This window comes from Pundamilia nyererei, unplaced genomic scaffold (genome assembly GCF_000239375.1).
Source record: "Pundamilia nyererei isolate P.nyererei 1_Seehausen unplaced genomic scaffold, PunNye1.0 scaffold00084, whole genome shotgun sequence".
Taxonomy (NCBI): Eukaryota; Metazoa; Chordata; class Actinopteri; order Cichliformes; family Cichlidae; genus Pundamilia; species Pundamilia nyererei.
This window is the reverse complement of record NW_005187485.1, coordinates 486,949-501,364: the sequence shown is the minus strand read 5'-3', so window position 1 is coordinate 501,364 and position 14,416 is coordinate 486,949. Positions and strand designations below refer to the sequence as shown.

Genomic DNA, 14,416 nt, shown 5'->3' with positions numbered 1-14,416 from the left:
ATTTATATTTTCTCTTCTTATTCTTATTTATTCTTACACTTTATTATCAAAGTTATTTGTTCCACCATCACTGAATAAAATGTCCAAACCAAAGTTTTTATTTCTTCATTGGCAATGCACAGAATAACTGTACTGTTGGTGCTCATTAATGTTCACCTGTAGTGGAGGGAAATTACAACAATGATCATATAAGTAATTATATTTTTGCAAAATGAAAAACTAAAGTAAGAGGAGTAAAAAGTCGTAAAAATGAATGCTGTTAACACCTGGAGTCCCAGGCTTCTACCGTATCTACGGAGTCGGACACCACAATGTGAAAGAGCCTTCTTTTTTGCAGGTTTCACTGAATCTGACAGCACCACCTGGTGGACAAACCTTAAAAATGCAGTCTCCACAGGACTGGATACAGCAGTATCTGCTGTTTGGGTTGTTACACAATTAATAGCATCCTGGTGATCAAAAGGAATGTAGACGTTATTATTAAAAGTAATTTAATTGACAGGTAAATCACAACAGTCACGACACTTAAAGTGATTGTGACAATTTTGAATAAACGTGACGGAGTCGATCACTACATAAATATAAATTTCTCTTGTGAGTCATTCTCCTCAGTTAAACATGATCTTCATGTGTCATTTCCTGGAAAAGTGTTTTGCAAAACTTCTGCTATAAGAGCATTTTGCAATAACAGAGAAAATCTGGAAACGGCAAGATGGACTCTCTTTCACTGTTGGTAATCTGTCTTTTTTATCTCACACAGGCAGCAAGTGGACATCATCCAACTGGTAATTAAACAAACATATAACACCTATAAATATATATACACATGATGTAATATATTCACACGCGGTACCTTGTAAAACCCTCTTGGACATGGCTTGATTTCATCCTTTCTGATTGTTTTCTAACCCACGAGGCACCGTTATGAGACAAAACTTGTTGGTGTCACAGAAAAATAATTAGTCAGTGGTTACTGATTTTTTTTTACCTTATATTGTATCATAGCAAAATAACCATAATAAAAATAACTCACAAAATAATTGTGATCTCAGATATTCACTCAGTCCTTTGTGAACTGCTCACATGTACACAAGTGTTACAGTTTTCATTTTATGGCATATATAGATTTTAAGAAATCTTTTTCATTTAAAAAAAATGCATTTTTCTGTAATTTTCTTCAGGGAACCCTTTGCTAATGGTCGCTGTAGAAGGAGATAATGTTACTTTGCCATGTGGTATCCCTTCTGTCAAAACCTGTTCTTCTATCAGCTGGGACATGAGTGCAGAATTTAATTTAACTGATGAGATTATAAAGAAAGAAAAACCGACAGCTCCAAGCAGCCACAGGTATCGCCTGCTCAAAGACTGCTCTCTGCAGATTACTCAGCTGGTGCTCAATGACGCACGGCTTTACACGTGTAAGAGTGGAACGCTCAAGTCAAGTGTTTCACTTCGAATTCTTTGCAGTAAGTGTTTTTGCTTCACACCTTCTTTTTGTTTTTTTTGTTTTACATACAGAAATAGTAAACAAAAATATCACAATGCTCACTTTTTTTTATCCACCAGTTACTGAAAGGTCACTTCCTGCAAATGACAAAAAGATGGAGCTTCATTGTTACCTCAGTACAAATAAAGGAGCTGACCCCTGTTTCAACCGCAAAGAGCTTCATATCAACTGGAGCTCTGAGGATGATACACCAATAAATGGAAGCAGATTTGTAATTGAACATCCACATAATTGCTTCTCTAAACTGATCATTGATACAAAATCGACAGACCACCACAAAAAATGGAGATGTCATCTAACTCAGAATGACCTTGTTAAAGCCACCATCAGTTATACGACAACAGTAGAAGGTGCTACACAGCCTGTACACAAAATGAAAAATGTTGCTCAGTACGTACAAAGTGTGACCAGTTCTCCCTTTTCCCCAGATGGACTAGAGGAAGTGTTTGCCACAGTGGGTGAGTCAGTACTATTGACTTGTGGCAACACTTCCTCTCCTGATATGAAGTGGACTTTGCGTGAAAAGCAACTGAGAGATGCTAGCTCACCTGATAATGGCCAAATAAAAGCATCACATGTGAATCAAGATTCCTCTCTGGTCATTAGCAGACTGAGCTCACTGCATGCTGGAGACTACCAGTGTTCACACTCCACTGATAAAAAAGATGTGCTCAATAAATTCAGGCTGCATACCCTTGATGGTAAGTATTAAAACTTTGTAGATGCAAGTGTATATATATACACATACAAATATGAGAGAGAAAGAGAGAGAGATGGAGAGATGGAGAGATAGCTATCGATATCTGATGTTTCATCTCTCATGTTCTACATTTTTACAGTAACTGCAATGCCTGCAGGGCTCAGAGGAGAGAATCTCACCTTGACCTGTGCACTTACCTGTGCCACAGAATGTGAAAAAGACTTTGAATTAACTTGGTCAGGAAGTGCCCACAAAGGTTGGCAGAGTGAATTAATGAATATCAATAATACTCTGATAAAGAAGTTATTTCTCCCAGAGTCATCAGTGCGATCATACGAAGATATAACATGCTCTGTGCACAGAGAGGGCGCTCGGGTGGCATCAAAAAAGTGGCGTGCCGTTGACCGTAAGCATGAATTACTTTACTGTTGCCTTGTCTGCTGAATGCACCTTCTATTCATGACCAAACTGATCGGAAAATTATTCCTTTCCCCAGCTCTGCAAACACCTGCCTGGGTAGGCCTGCCTCTAGTCATCCTGATAGTGGCGGGTGGGCTCTACATTTACACCAAGAGGAAGCGCAACAAGGATGCAGGTACTGAATGTGCTTCAGAAATTACAACCAAACAACAGCTACAACATGAATTACTCTAAGGCTTTGATGGAGATTGAATATTTCCACAATGACCACAATGTTTTCCTTCTTGGTCTGCAGCTAATGATCAGCCCAGTACTGAAATGGTAAGATATCAAAAAACAGGATCATGCCGAGTCAAGCTCACATGTCCTATTTCACTAATGTTGGTGCTCTTCTCCTCAGACTCATGTGTACGAGGTCGTTCAGGATGATCGTAATGAGGAACAACAACAGCAACAACATTTAAAAAGAGAAGCAGCCACTGCAACAACCAGTTTTTATGATTTATTACAAGCTGTGAACTAGAGTGAAACCACATGCTATTCTTTGTCTTTATCACAAACTTCAAAATCATCAACAGATGTGGTTTACAAAACCTGTTTGAAAACAGACTTTTTTCTATTTCAAGAAACAGAAATGCACAGTAAATCAGCTCCTCCTTTGCCTTGCTACAGACATGCATGCAAGATTTTAAAGAAATAAAGTTACAAAAACATGATTGGTTACATTATAAGCATGCAAACTTATCTACACACTGCAAGGATGAGATAACTGCAAAGGAGAATCTTCTTCCTTACTTGAAAATATTTATTATTGGACTGCAACAAAGGAGAGAAAAATGTTTTGGTTTCTTTGGTTTTCGTTGTTGTTGGGTTGTCTTTTGTTGACATGATAAGATTTGAACAATTTCATAAAGGAGGCAAAACCTCATACAACTTACAGGTAACTAAGCTTTCGTCTGGCATTTGATACAGACTGTTGATTCGCTGGCCTGGAGTATCTGTGAAAAAAGAAAAAAGTTCAAGTCAAGTGTTGAACAGAAAGGCATCACAGTGGCTAAAAAGCGCAGTAAGAAGAGAGTCGGCACTCACTCGTCAAAGGTGCAACAATCTCATATGTAGACATACAATTACCTGAATAACAAGAAAACAGAAATATTTAAACAACTCAACACTACATAAAGTTAGTGTGACTGCATGACAGTGTGATAAGAATGAAAGAGTTTAAAGTCAGATCAAACCGTTAAAGCGCCTCTGGTGTAACTGTGTGATTCTCTGGGTTTTGCATCTGCGGTACACAACGAGTCCAATCACAGCAGCAATTATGATCATCCCCAAAATGACACAGACCACAACTGCAATTAAAGCATCATTGCTCTCCTCCTTCCTTTGCGACAGAGATATATCATTGGCTTTTGGTGCTAAAGAGAACAAGGCGAAAGTTAAAGCAACAATATAGTGAACATATAATCATAAATATGATTTAATGAATGTGCAAGACAGCAAAGGCAAACAGACCTGGCAGACTGGGAGTTTTTGTTGGAATAACCGGAACCGTTGTGGTCACAAAAGCTTCGTGTGAAAAAACAGGAATCTTACATATTACTTGTGTGTATTTTTTTAACAATTGCTTTTGACATGTCAAAGAAAAAAATCACTGACCTTGTACTTGTAGATTGGTGTCAAAGCAGCGCTGAGTTTTACCAAGCGTGTAACTGCATGTATACCAGCCACTGTCGCTGGTGTTCACAGACTGGAAAGTCAGAGATGTACCATCAGTTTTGGCTTTGCTGGAGTCGAGTGATTCACGCATGTCTCCTTTCTGGATTGCCCAGGAGATGTTTTGAGGTTCTTGTTGTCCAGTTGTCATGTTTACTGGGCAGTTTAACTTGGCAGGCATGCTGGGTGCGGCCTTCACAGGTTCAAGGACTTTGCAGTCTGCAAGATCATAACAAATCATGTGACTCACCAGTGAGATATTTGCTTGCAAAGTAATGAGAAAGTAGTAAAAAGTTTTACCTTTTATTCTCAAAGATATGTTTTTGGCCGCAACACGGTCCCATCCTTTCCACATTTCACAAGTGTACAGTCCTGCGTCGGATTTTTGAAGTTTTGTCAGAGTTAAGCATTTTTGTCCATTTCCATCAGCTACCCATTTTACACGTTTATACACATCGTTGCTCGGTGTGGGCCATTTAAACATATCCTTCACTTGATTAGGATCTGTAGCAAACTTTGTCACGCTGTATCTGTAGAAGCTGTTTGGATCCGTGTCATTTTGACTGAAACAAGTGAGAGCTACATCTTCTTCTTGAACAGCTAAGATGGGCTCAGTATCTGTTAAGCCAAAAGTTAAATAATGAGTCTAAATGTGCTAATACATGCATCGCATTCAAGGAAGCAACTACCTCATTTTTGCTGGTTAGAAAGTTTACACCAAAATATGCAATATCAGATTAGCAGCATGCGTATTTTTAGATTCATGGCATATAATGAAATTGCATTTGTTGTTAAATAATTTTTGGAGCCAAGATGATATACACTGAATAAACCTTTAGTTATTTAATTACAAATGTAGTAAGCATAGTTAAAAAGCATTTATTTTTATCCAATCAGATCCAGACATTATCTGCAGAACTGCTTACCTCCAAATCCTGATGCGACATTCAACAGAATTAAAGAAAGGTAACCCTGAAGATATAAATGTAACATGTTCTGTGTAATGCAGCTAGTGAAGAGACCAAGATCAGTCACCTCTAGACCTTTTTATTTTCACTTCCTTGAAGTTACATAGAAGTCTCAACTGGAAACTACCATGAGTCTTTTGGATGTTCTTTACCTGATTATGTGATCAACAATACCACAGTGTGGCAAGAACTAGGCATTACATTTGGCCAGTTTTGTGGCCAAGTTGCTTTCTGGGCTCATGTTTAAAGTAAGGAAAAGAAAGTGATAAAGCTGCACTAAAGTTCTCTCCAAACACACTGATCTGACTTATGTGACTGCTTAAACCATTTTACTTCCACCCGTTCCAGTGGAGCTGTTCACTGGTACAGACATTTCACCTTTGAGGTACTTCCAGGTGTAAATGTGCATAACTCTTTCATTTAAATGAATAAAAAGGAACCCACACCCAGAAAAAAAAACTGTGAATAACAAAATATGATGTAATCCAAAAATGCCTCATGAGCAAAAGTTTCCAGACTAGAGCACTAAAGAAAGATCTTATTGCCACATACGTCTTCTTCCTAAAACATACAATTTTAAATAAGCTGATAGATCACACGTGTGTCCTGCATGCACAGTTCTCCTAAATTATTATCTGTGTCATCAGGGTTGGCCTCGTTTTCTGCAGCCTTAAATGTAACAGAGGAACCTCTTCTGTCTAACTGAAACTTTGTCACTTCACTTCCTCTTCTCGTTCAGTTTATAGAAGCATCATCGTAGCCTTCCGCCTGTGTTTGTGTTGGTTTCACAGTTTCTCAGCTCTCTTGACAGAAATGGACTGTGCTCAAGGTTAGTTTGTCTTTCTGTTAGCTTTGGTTGTTAAAGCCACTTTAACCAGCCTGAACAATACAAGACTGAATTTACTTATTTAATCATTCATTTATGTTATTAATTCATCCATTAAACTACCAGTTCTTATTGATTGTTTGTGAGAGTTCTCTCAGGCTGTTGTTGTTCCTAAAATATTGGTTTTTCACAGGTGGTAAAGCATTTGGTCTTCTAAAGTCTCAGCAGGAGGAAAAGCTAAATGGTATCAACGAGGTGAGCTAAACACAGAACTGTCCAAGACGTCGACTGACACCCTGCGATGCTAAATTGTGTATTTATGTCATTATTAGGCTTTTCTCACAGATCCTAAATATGAAGGAGAGGAAGACCTGGCCTCAAAGCTTGAAATGTTTAAAAGTGAGTCTCAAAGGGGGTACCAGTAACACTTCAGTTCATTGTTCAATTGGTGCAAAGTCATAAATTTTGGAATAATAATAATCATAATGTTTATGTTACAGAGAAATACATGGAGTTTGATCTCAACGACAAAGGGGAAATAGGTAGGACGCCACTAGCCGTGCAGCCCTGAAGTAATTTTTTTTAGCAACATTAAGCAAGTGCTACTTTCAGTAGTGCCTCAGACAAAAAAAACAACAAAATAAACCTCTCAGCAAGCAGTAATGTTTTTTACTTCATTTTTCTTTTTGCGCACTTGTAATTTTATAGACATAATGGGTTTGAAGAGGATGTTGGAGAAACTTGGATTGGCCAAGACTCACCTGGAACTGAAAAAAATGATGGCAGAGGTGGTTGGAAGTAGCTCAAAAGACACTATCAGCTACAATGACTTCCTCAATATGATGCTGGGAAAGAGAAATGCAATTTTAAAACTGTGAGTATGAAATAAGTTGCTATTCAGAGCATAGCTGTAGACTGCAAGTGGAGTCCACGGTCAAATAAGGTTATAGCGAGAAGAACTTCCCAAACAACTGAAAAACTGAACTAATACTGGACATCAGAAACCTATACTTGTGAAATTACTGGTTATGTTGAAACTGAGCCTATATATCAAAGTAGTCCTTCAGATATTTTCTGCAGTCTGGTTAACTTGGGGAATGAGTTTCATTTACATGAACACTTTCTTCTCATTTACTTTCACTTTACTTGCTACGTGCACATGCTCTGTAGGTTTGTCGTTTTGTTGTTGGCAGTGGGGTAAAAAGATCCTATCCATCTCAATGTGATAATAACAATTTTACATAAATAAATGCTATTCACAATAACAGCTTGCACAGCAACCCATAAGATACATTTACAGATGAGAAGAGTTTTTCTTAGAAGGAATAATAAAAGAAATCTTGTATTTCAATTCCAGCACAGAAGCATTTTCATAAATAAACTGAAACTAAAAAGATCTAGGCCTACCGCTTACCGACAATAGAGAAACAAATGCGTAACGTCTGAGGTTTGCAAGAATGCTTTTTAAAGCATGTAAAATGTCTTGTTTTTATTCAAGGATCTTGATGTTTGAAGGCATGGCAAAGGAAGAAGAGCAGAAAGAAGTTGGACCACCTCGTCGTAAAACCTTTTCAGACCTGCCCTGACCTTCCATCCGAGCTGAATTCTGTCAATAAACCTCCCCCCCCTCCCCCCCGCCTAGATTTTAAAATCAATCAAAGGTAAAGTTGTGAAAAAAATGAAACATGAAGTAAAATGTGCAATTTTCATGAAGAGATGTAAAGTAGCCTGCATGTACTAGAACTGTACTGTTCTAGGTGTTTGTTCAAGTACTCTGATAATGTGAAATGTACATGGCAGTGGCAAAATATGTGATCAGTGTGGTTCATGTTAGAAGGACAGCATTTTTACAAGTTCATTAAAAATTACGTGGTTAAACAGTCACGGATCTCATGTTGTGTTTGTTAAAGTGAAAAGATTGAACTGCATTGCATTTCGCTTTTCTGTTTTTAACCCTTATAGCTAAAAGAGCCTAAAAGTAAAAATATTAAACACATGAGATATAACTACAAACAGCTGCTTTCGCTCGCTTTTATTTTATATTCTTTCATATTAATTTTAAAAAAACTAAATCAAAGGTATGTTTCCATTGCATCTCCTCCATGCATCAAGGTATTTTACAGACAGAGGAGATAGAGGCACACCTCTTAACTATCACATTCAATTTGGGATGCATGACTGACATTATCATAACATTAGCCTACTTGAACTAAGGTGAACCATGTCTCATTTGGATCTGACGTATTACTTCCATTATTGTTGGATTTGATTGTATTTATTTACTATAGTAGTTTAAAAAATTGGGTGTTTCACAATATACAACAGTGTGGCCACTTTTCTTCTAATATAGCAACGTCAGATGTTGATCTTAGAGAACATGGCAAACAAACAAACAACAAAAAGATAATTGTACCGGTAGTAGGCTTATCTCTCCTTCGCTTTCGCCTAATATATGCCGTATGTAGTGATGGCGTGTGTCAAAAAAATCAACACACTGCTTCAGAAGCACTGTGTCGAAGCTTGATTCGTTTGGCCAGAGTCACGTGATCAGTGACGTCCGAAGCTTCATTTAGATCCTAACTGCTTCGGTATCTGATTCAATGGTTTATAAGCAGGTGAATCATTCGCGGGATTTGTGGAGTGTTTTGATGGTGACAGATAGCGAACCACTGATCATTCTACTGAGAGATTTGGAGCCAACGAGGAATAGAGGAGGTTCTGTTGTGTGGGAGTATTTTGAGTTGATTTTGGTCAATCGGGTGGGTTTTTCCAGCTTTGTGTTCTGGCTGTTTGCTTTTGTTTTGTGCGTGTTTATTTTATCTGGAAACGGGAAAAACTTAAAATGTCAAAAATCTGCTTTTCATAATATAAATATCATTAAATAACTTTAGAAAAACTTCCATTTGACTCGTAACATTTAATGTTATAAAAAGATATATTTTATTTTTAAAATAATCTTAAAATGTTAGTCTACAAAATGTGCAGCAATTTAATTTATTTATTCTCTTTAGCTGATAGTTTGTGAGGTCGAGTTAGACTGTATAACTGCATCTCTACCAGTTTTTCTGCACTCCAGCATCTTCTGTGCCATGTGAAGGGATTTTCCTTAAGGCAGGAGAAATTATCTCCACGAAAAGGAACAGGTTCGGCCATCGCACAGCGGAACAAATTCTCTTCTTAAATAAAAATGAAAAAGTGTTACCTTAAATGCATCATGTTTTTAATTTGCAACCTCATAAGCATTTTCCCTTTCCATCTCACAATCAATTCTACCCCCAGGTCAAAAATATGTATAGGAAAATTTCCCTAATATAATATTGTTTATAAATATACCCGTCTAGCGATTAATTGCATAAGTACATGGAGGCAGGACCTCACAACAGAAGCATACTCCATAATGTGCATTATTATATGTATGTTATATGTAACGTGGTATTTTTCAATTATTGTATTTACCAACATCAAGAAGTCACAAGCAAAGAAAGACCACACCATGGTGCATGTTTAAACAAGGAAAGTTTACTGGTCAAAATTATTTATTAAACAAATAAACCACATTTTTTTAACACAAAAAAATACCCGTTCAAAGCAACACAACAGCAGCCCAATATCAGACAGAATTCCACTCTGTAGAGTGGACAATCATTATCAAGCAGTTGGTTTTATTTTGTGGATTCAAGCTGCTCTTCATATTTTTGGCCACAAGATGTCACCAAAAAGGACTGTGTTGAAAAGCTTCGAGTAACGAACCGTTTTCAGAAAGCTTCATTTGGCCATCACTAGCCGGATGTGTAGTCGGCTACCTTATTTTGAAAAGAACGCATGACCGGAAATTATATTTTGTCACCCTGGGAGGGAGGACAGCTTAGCAAAGCTTCCAAATTGATGCGTTATTTAATATAAAAGAAGGGTGAGTGAAAGCGAATGTTTGTATACAGTTATACAAACACATAGGCGGTGTTTATGTTAATAGATAGTGCCGTTACAGTAATACATTTGTACTGAACGTGTTAGCATGAACGCTAGCCAGCATGCTAAATCAAGAGCTGACGTATTTCCCAGGTTTGAGAGGCAGGTCTAAGCTCAATTAAAGATTATGTTTGACATTTTTAGTAAAACCCCAGGTGTCAGCTGCAGTCCTTATCTGTGCTGAAAATAATGTTGTGCTATGTTCACTTATAAAGCTCGGCTCACTAACCCTGTTAATGTTTTACTGCCTTTGTTTTTAACCTTTCTGGGTGTAAATTGGTTCACTGCGGCTATGTTGGTTTGTCAGGAGGATGAGCAGCTCAGAGGAGGTGTCCTGGATATCGTGGTTCTGTGGACTCAGAGGGAACGAGTTCTTCTGCGAGGTCAGTCTCATTTTCATTTTCACTCTTTATTTTTCAAAGCTTTAGTTGCACCTTCATAAGCTTTTCACAGACTTCATCATTCGCATCGCCTGCTGGCGGAGTATACAGAAGCGTAAATTATGTCCCCACACCATCAGGCTGCTCTACACTGTGGCAGCACAAGCACTCTGCATAAATACACAATTCCTTAGTGGTTCGCATGATTAAATTAAATCGAACCTTGACTTCTTGATTTTTGGTCCATATTCATCACAGCACCAAGATATATCAAATGTATTTGCACATCAGACCATACACAGACTTTCTTTGAATAAATCAAACCTGATGTGGTGTGCTGGTTTCTTATGATCACTTTCTCTGTTTGCACACTTATGTTAATGGTTACAACATCACCTAAAGAATAATTTATTGATTAAGATCATGGAGACACTTGAACTTTATGATTGAAAGATTTCTATAAATCATGCAGATGTAATCTGTGAACCATTTCGGAGTTCAGCAGGATTCTGAGACCCTGCACCATGCATGCTTAGACTGAAAGATAAATGCCTAGTATAGTGGTGACACATCAAAACAGCCAGTACTTAAGGATATGCTGCATGTTGCAAAACCATTTGGAAATCGTAGTGAAGCTACTCTCAATCAAAAATTACTTTGCTAAATTTATCATCTCAGCTAACAACATAAAAATAAAAATAAAAAACAGTTTGAGAGCGTACTGGGACCTTTTGCCAAACCAGTAAAGTGTGACGTGTATGGTGGACTAAAGCCATCAGCTATAAAGAAGACAAAAATGACCACCACACTCATGATTTTGTTTGATATATTATGTGGAATAACACATGCGAGTACTGAAATGTACAGAATGTGCTTAAATCAAACTAACCAGGCTATGTAAAGATGATATTTTACCTTCTGACCAGGTGTATGTGCTTAATGAATTTATTAGACCACCTTCCATAAAAACAAGAAAAATTCAAATGCATCAAAAATGTGTTTGAAGTTTTAAATCTGAACTGTTATCTATTAGGCAAACAACACACTGAATTCAAATGAATTTGTAGATGCTAGAAGTAGCTGCAGCTTTACATTAGAAGGACTCCTGGAAGTTCCTTTGGTTAGAAATCAGTTAATCACCTCAGCTACTTTTTTCCATCCAGTAGTTTCTGTTCTGTTGTAATTTCAGAACTGAAACCACCAAATAAAACACATTTCCCTTTTTTTTTTTGTGTGTGTGTTTGAGTGTCTGAATTTCTCTCTTGGTCAAATATCCCTGTACTGTTATTTATATTGCAGTGTCTCAATAACTTGCAGGGAAATCTTTAAATGATGGAGTAGGTCGTCACCTACTGGATATCAATCTGGGGTCAAGGTCACACTATGGCCAGTAACCTGTAACCAGGATAATCTGCTGCATCATTTACTTTCTGGTCTGCATTATTTATTTTATTATTTGGTATCTTTGGGGCTGGAAGATGCCACCTTGGACATTTTACACACACGTAGTTTTCAGTTCAGCTACATATAGTTAAGACCTGACTGTTGCAACTGCTCTCCTCGCCTGTTTGTGAAGAGCACGGAGGGTTTTCTTTCTAAGAGTACAAAAAGGACATCAAGTAAAAATGCTTAAATGAAAAATGCCAAGAAATAGCTGGCTGCATCGCAGTAATCTTGTTAAACTTTTGTATAATGGTTCTATATCAGTGTGCTGTGCAGTGCACTGCTGCAACAGTAACTTGTGCTATTAATAGCCGTTGGTTTCCTTCTGCTGCTGTGTTTTAGGTTGATGAAGACTACATACAGGACAAGTTTAACCTGACGGGGTTGAATGAGCAGGTGCCTCATTACCGCCAGGCTCTGGATATGATTCTTGACCTGGAGCCAGGTGAGATTTTAAAGTGGTGCAAACCACTTCTCTCATAAAATGAGATAGTAAAATAGTTAAACAGGTTAAATTGTTTCTATTTAAACAGATGAGGAGCTTGAAGATAATCCAAACCAGAGTGACCTGATAGAGCAGGCAGCAGAGATGCTGTACGGACTTATACATGCACGTTACATCCTCACAAACAGAGGCATTGCACAAATGGTGGGCTCTTATTTTATAGTTTTTGCAACAACCTCTTACAGGCGCCACGACATGATCATCACGAGTGATTTCTAAGTTTGTTCTTTTTTGTAGTTGGAAAAGTATCAACAGGGGGATTTTGGCTATTGCCCCAGAGTGTATTGTGAGAATCAGCCAATGCTTCCGATTGGTAGGTCTGATTGTTCTTGATCTTCTCATTGGGGGGGATCACTTGAACTAAACAACACACTGTGATATTTGTGACTATCCCTTCTTTTCTCTCTCTCCTGCGTAACGTAGGTTTATCGGATATACCGGGAGAAGCGATGGTGAAGCTTTATTGCCCAAAGTGCATGGATGTGTACACCCCTAAATCCTCTAGGCACCACCACACGGATGGAGCCTACTTTGGCACGGGGTTCCCTCACATGCTGTTCATGGTGCACCCAGAGTACCGCCCAAAGCGACCCGCCAATCAGTTTGTGCCAAGGTTTGTTCTTTTGCATCAATGTTACACTCAGCTTTCAAACGACACCAAACCACTGACCTCTGAAAAGCGAGGAATTTATTTATTTATTTTTGTTCTTTTTTTTAGGCTGTATGGTTTCAAAATCCACCCGATGGCTTATCAACTCCAGCTTCAGGCAGCATCAAGTTTCAAGAGCCCAGTAAAGGTGATTCGCTAGAAGCCATCTTTGACAAAGACAGTGGACTCAGAGACTTTGTTGTTTACAACTTGCGTGAAGCAATTGATTGTGTATAACCAATAAATACCTGTACAGTTCTCCAAACTCACCTCTGTGTTGATAAGCACTTTCAGATTCAGCCATTTCCTCTCTTTTAGGAGGCAGTTACAGTTGAGCAGTTTTTAATTATACTAATTAATTGAGCTTCAGACATGTGGTTGAACCTTAACTGATGTCAGTCCATCTTTTCAAAATAAAGGGGTTTCTCTTTTAGATTGAAAAGTGACTTTTACTGCAGTTTGCTTTGCGGCTTAGTTGAATGTAACAGAATGTCTCACCACCAGCCCCAAGAGGTTTGCCTTATCAGTGATTAAGCCTCATGAAAATGTAACTATTAAATCCAGAACACATGTAGGAATGTGCTTAGATGTTGTTCTTGTAATATGTGCAAATAGATTCAGGTGCTCTTACCAACAACCAGTGAATACCAAATTAGAGAGATAAAGAAAAGACAAAAGGACCTATGCTTGTTTTAAATGTTACTCTTCAGTTTCATGAGATATAGTGGCTGTGTGTTTGCTTGTTTAGACAGCTCTAACAATCATTTCCTGAGGGCTCTGTTTGTATATGTTTAAATAATGGGATAACGATCTAGACCAGGGGTGTCAGAACATAAGGCTCTGGGGCCAGAAGTGGCCGGCAAAGACTCCAATCCAGTCCACTGGGCAAAAAAAGTTCAGAAATTTTGAACTTTTAACTGCATTTTCATAGTTTTGACAGCATTTCTTATTGATAAAGATCTCCCATTCATAATTCATCACAATAATTAATAATTACATAAAGGTTTGTTTTTTCCACTACCTACTATGATTTTTTTTTTTTTTTTAGGTGTCTGTGAAGTTATGAAAACTTTATATTGTATAATTACAGAATAGTCTGGGCAATGAACTTCCAGAACTACTGTAATTTTAAACATCCATCAGTTTCATTGATTCGGCTCACTTAAGATCAAAGCGGACTGACTGTGTAAAATGAGTTTGACATCCCTGATCTAGACAGATGTGACTCTTTTTTTTTTTTTTTTAAGAGTTTGGTATTGAACGTGCAACATCCACTGCAAAACAAGTGACTGGCATTAAATATTTATTACTTACCAAGAGCTCATTTTTAATA

The 14,416-nt window shown here is 37.8% G+C and overlaps 4 protein-coding genes across 7 annotated transcripts; 3 read left to right on the top strand and 1 right to left on the bottom strand.

Annotated features, from left to right (window-relative positions):
• Window positions 1-696: 696 nt before the first annotated feature.
• LOC102207888 (uncharacterized) lies at window positions 697-3,153 on the top strand. 2 transcript variants are annotated; one of them, XM_005738421.2, is made up of 8 exons: window positions 697-785; window positions 1,182-1,466; window positions 1,567-1,857; window positions 1,936-2,208; window positions 2,347-2,613; window positions 2,704-2,802; window positions 2,923-2,948; window positions 3,028-3,153. In XM_005738421.2, the coding sequence occupies exons 1-8, from the start codon at window positions 713-715 to the stop codon at window positions 3,148-3,150; spliced, it is 1,437 nt and encodes a 478-aa protein (XP_005738478.1). In that variant the 5' UTR covers window positions 697-712; the 3' UTR covers window positions 3,151-3,153. The 2 variants fall into 2 exon arrangements, with proteins under 2 accessions (XP_005738478.1, XP_005738477.1); XM_005738420.2 differs by having other exon boundaries at window positions 1,567-2,208.
• Window positions 3,117-5,380, bottom strand: LOC102208344 (uncharacterized). 2 transcript variants are annotated; one of them, XM_005738423.1, is made up of 8 exons: window positions 5,270-5,380; window positions 4,644-4,961; window positions 4,287-4,562; window positions 4,143-4,196; window positions 3,866-4,045; window positions 3,717-3,758; window positions 3,566-3,625; window positions 3,117-3,443 (listed from the first exon to the last, which is right to left on the bottom strand). In XM_005738423.1, exons 1-8 carry the CDS (start codon window positions 5,334-5,336, stop codon window positions 3,436-3,438), a joined length of 1,005 nt encoding a protein of 334 aa, XP_005738480.1. In that variant the 5' UTR covers window positions 5,337-5,380; the 3' UTR covers window positions 3,117-3,435. The 2 variants fall into 2 exon arrangements, with proteins under 2 accessions (XP_005738480.1, XP_005738479.1); XM_005738422.2 differs by lacking the exon at window positions 3,117-3,443 and having other exon boundaries at window positions 3,460-3,625.
• A 624-nt stretch (window positions 5,381-6,004) lies between these two features.
• Window positions 6,005-8,021, top strand: LOC102207613 (allograft inflammatory factor 1-like). The gene is made up of 6 exons (XM_005738419.1): window positions 6,005-6,140; window positions 6,331-6,392; window positions 6,470-6,536; window positions 6,638-6,679; window positions 6,846-7,011; window positions 7,636-8,021. The coding sequence occupies exons 1-6, from the start codon at window positions 6,125-6,127 to the stop codon at window positions 7,721-7,723; spliced, it is 441 nt and encodes a 146-aa protein (XP_005738476.1). The 5' UTR covers window positions 6,005-6,124; the 3' UTR covers window positions 7,724-8,021.
• Window positions 8,022-9,911: 1,890 nt separating this feature from the next.
• LOC102207154 (casein kinase II subunit beta-like) lies at window positions 9,912-13,352 on the top strand. Of its 2 annotated transcripts, none has more exons than XM_005738418.1 (7): window positions 9,912-10,047; window positions 10,414-10,489; window positions 12,272-12,374; window positions 12,463-12,578; window positions 12,672-12,747; window positions 12,858-13,047; window positions 13,153-13,352. In XM_005738418.1, exons 2-7 carry the CDS (start codon window positions 10,418-10,420, stop codon window positions 13,241-13,243), a joined length of 648 nt encoding a protein of 215 aa, XP_005738475.1. In that variant the 5' UTR covers window positions 9,912-10,047; window positions 10,414-10,417; the 3' UTR covers window positions 13,244-13,352. The 2 variants fall into 2 exon arrangements, with proteins under 2 accessions (XP_005738475.1, XP_005738474.1); XM_005738417.1 differs by lacking the exon at window positions 9,912-10,047 and adding an exon at window positions 10,065-10,208.
• Window positions 13,353-14,416: the final 1,064 nt, after the last annotated feature.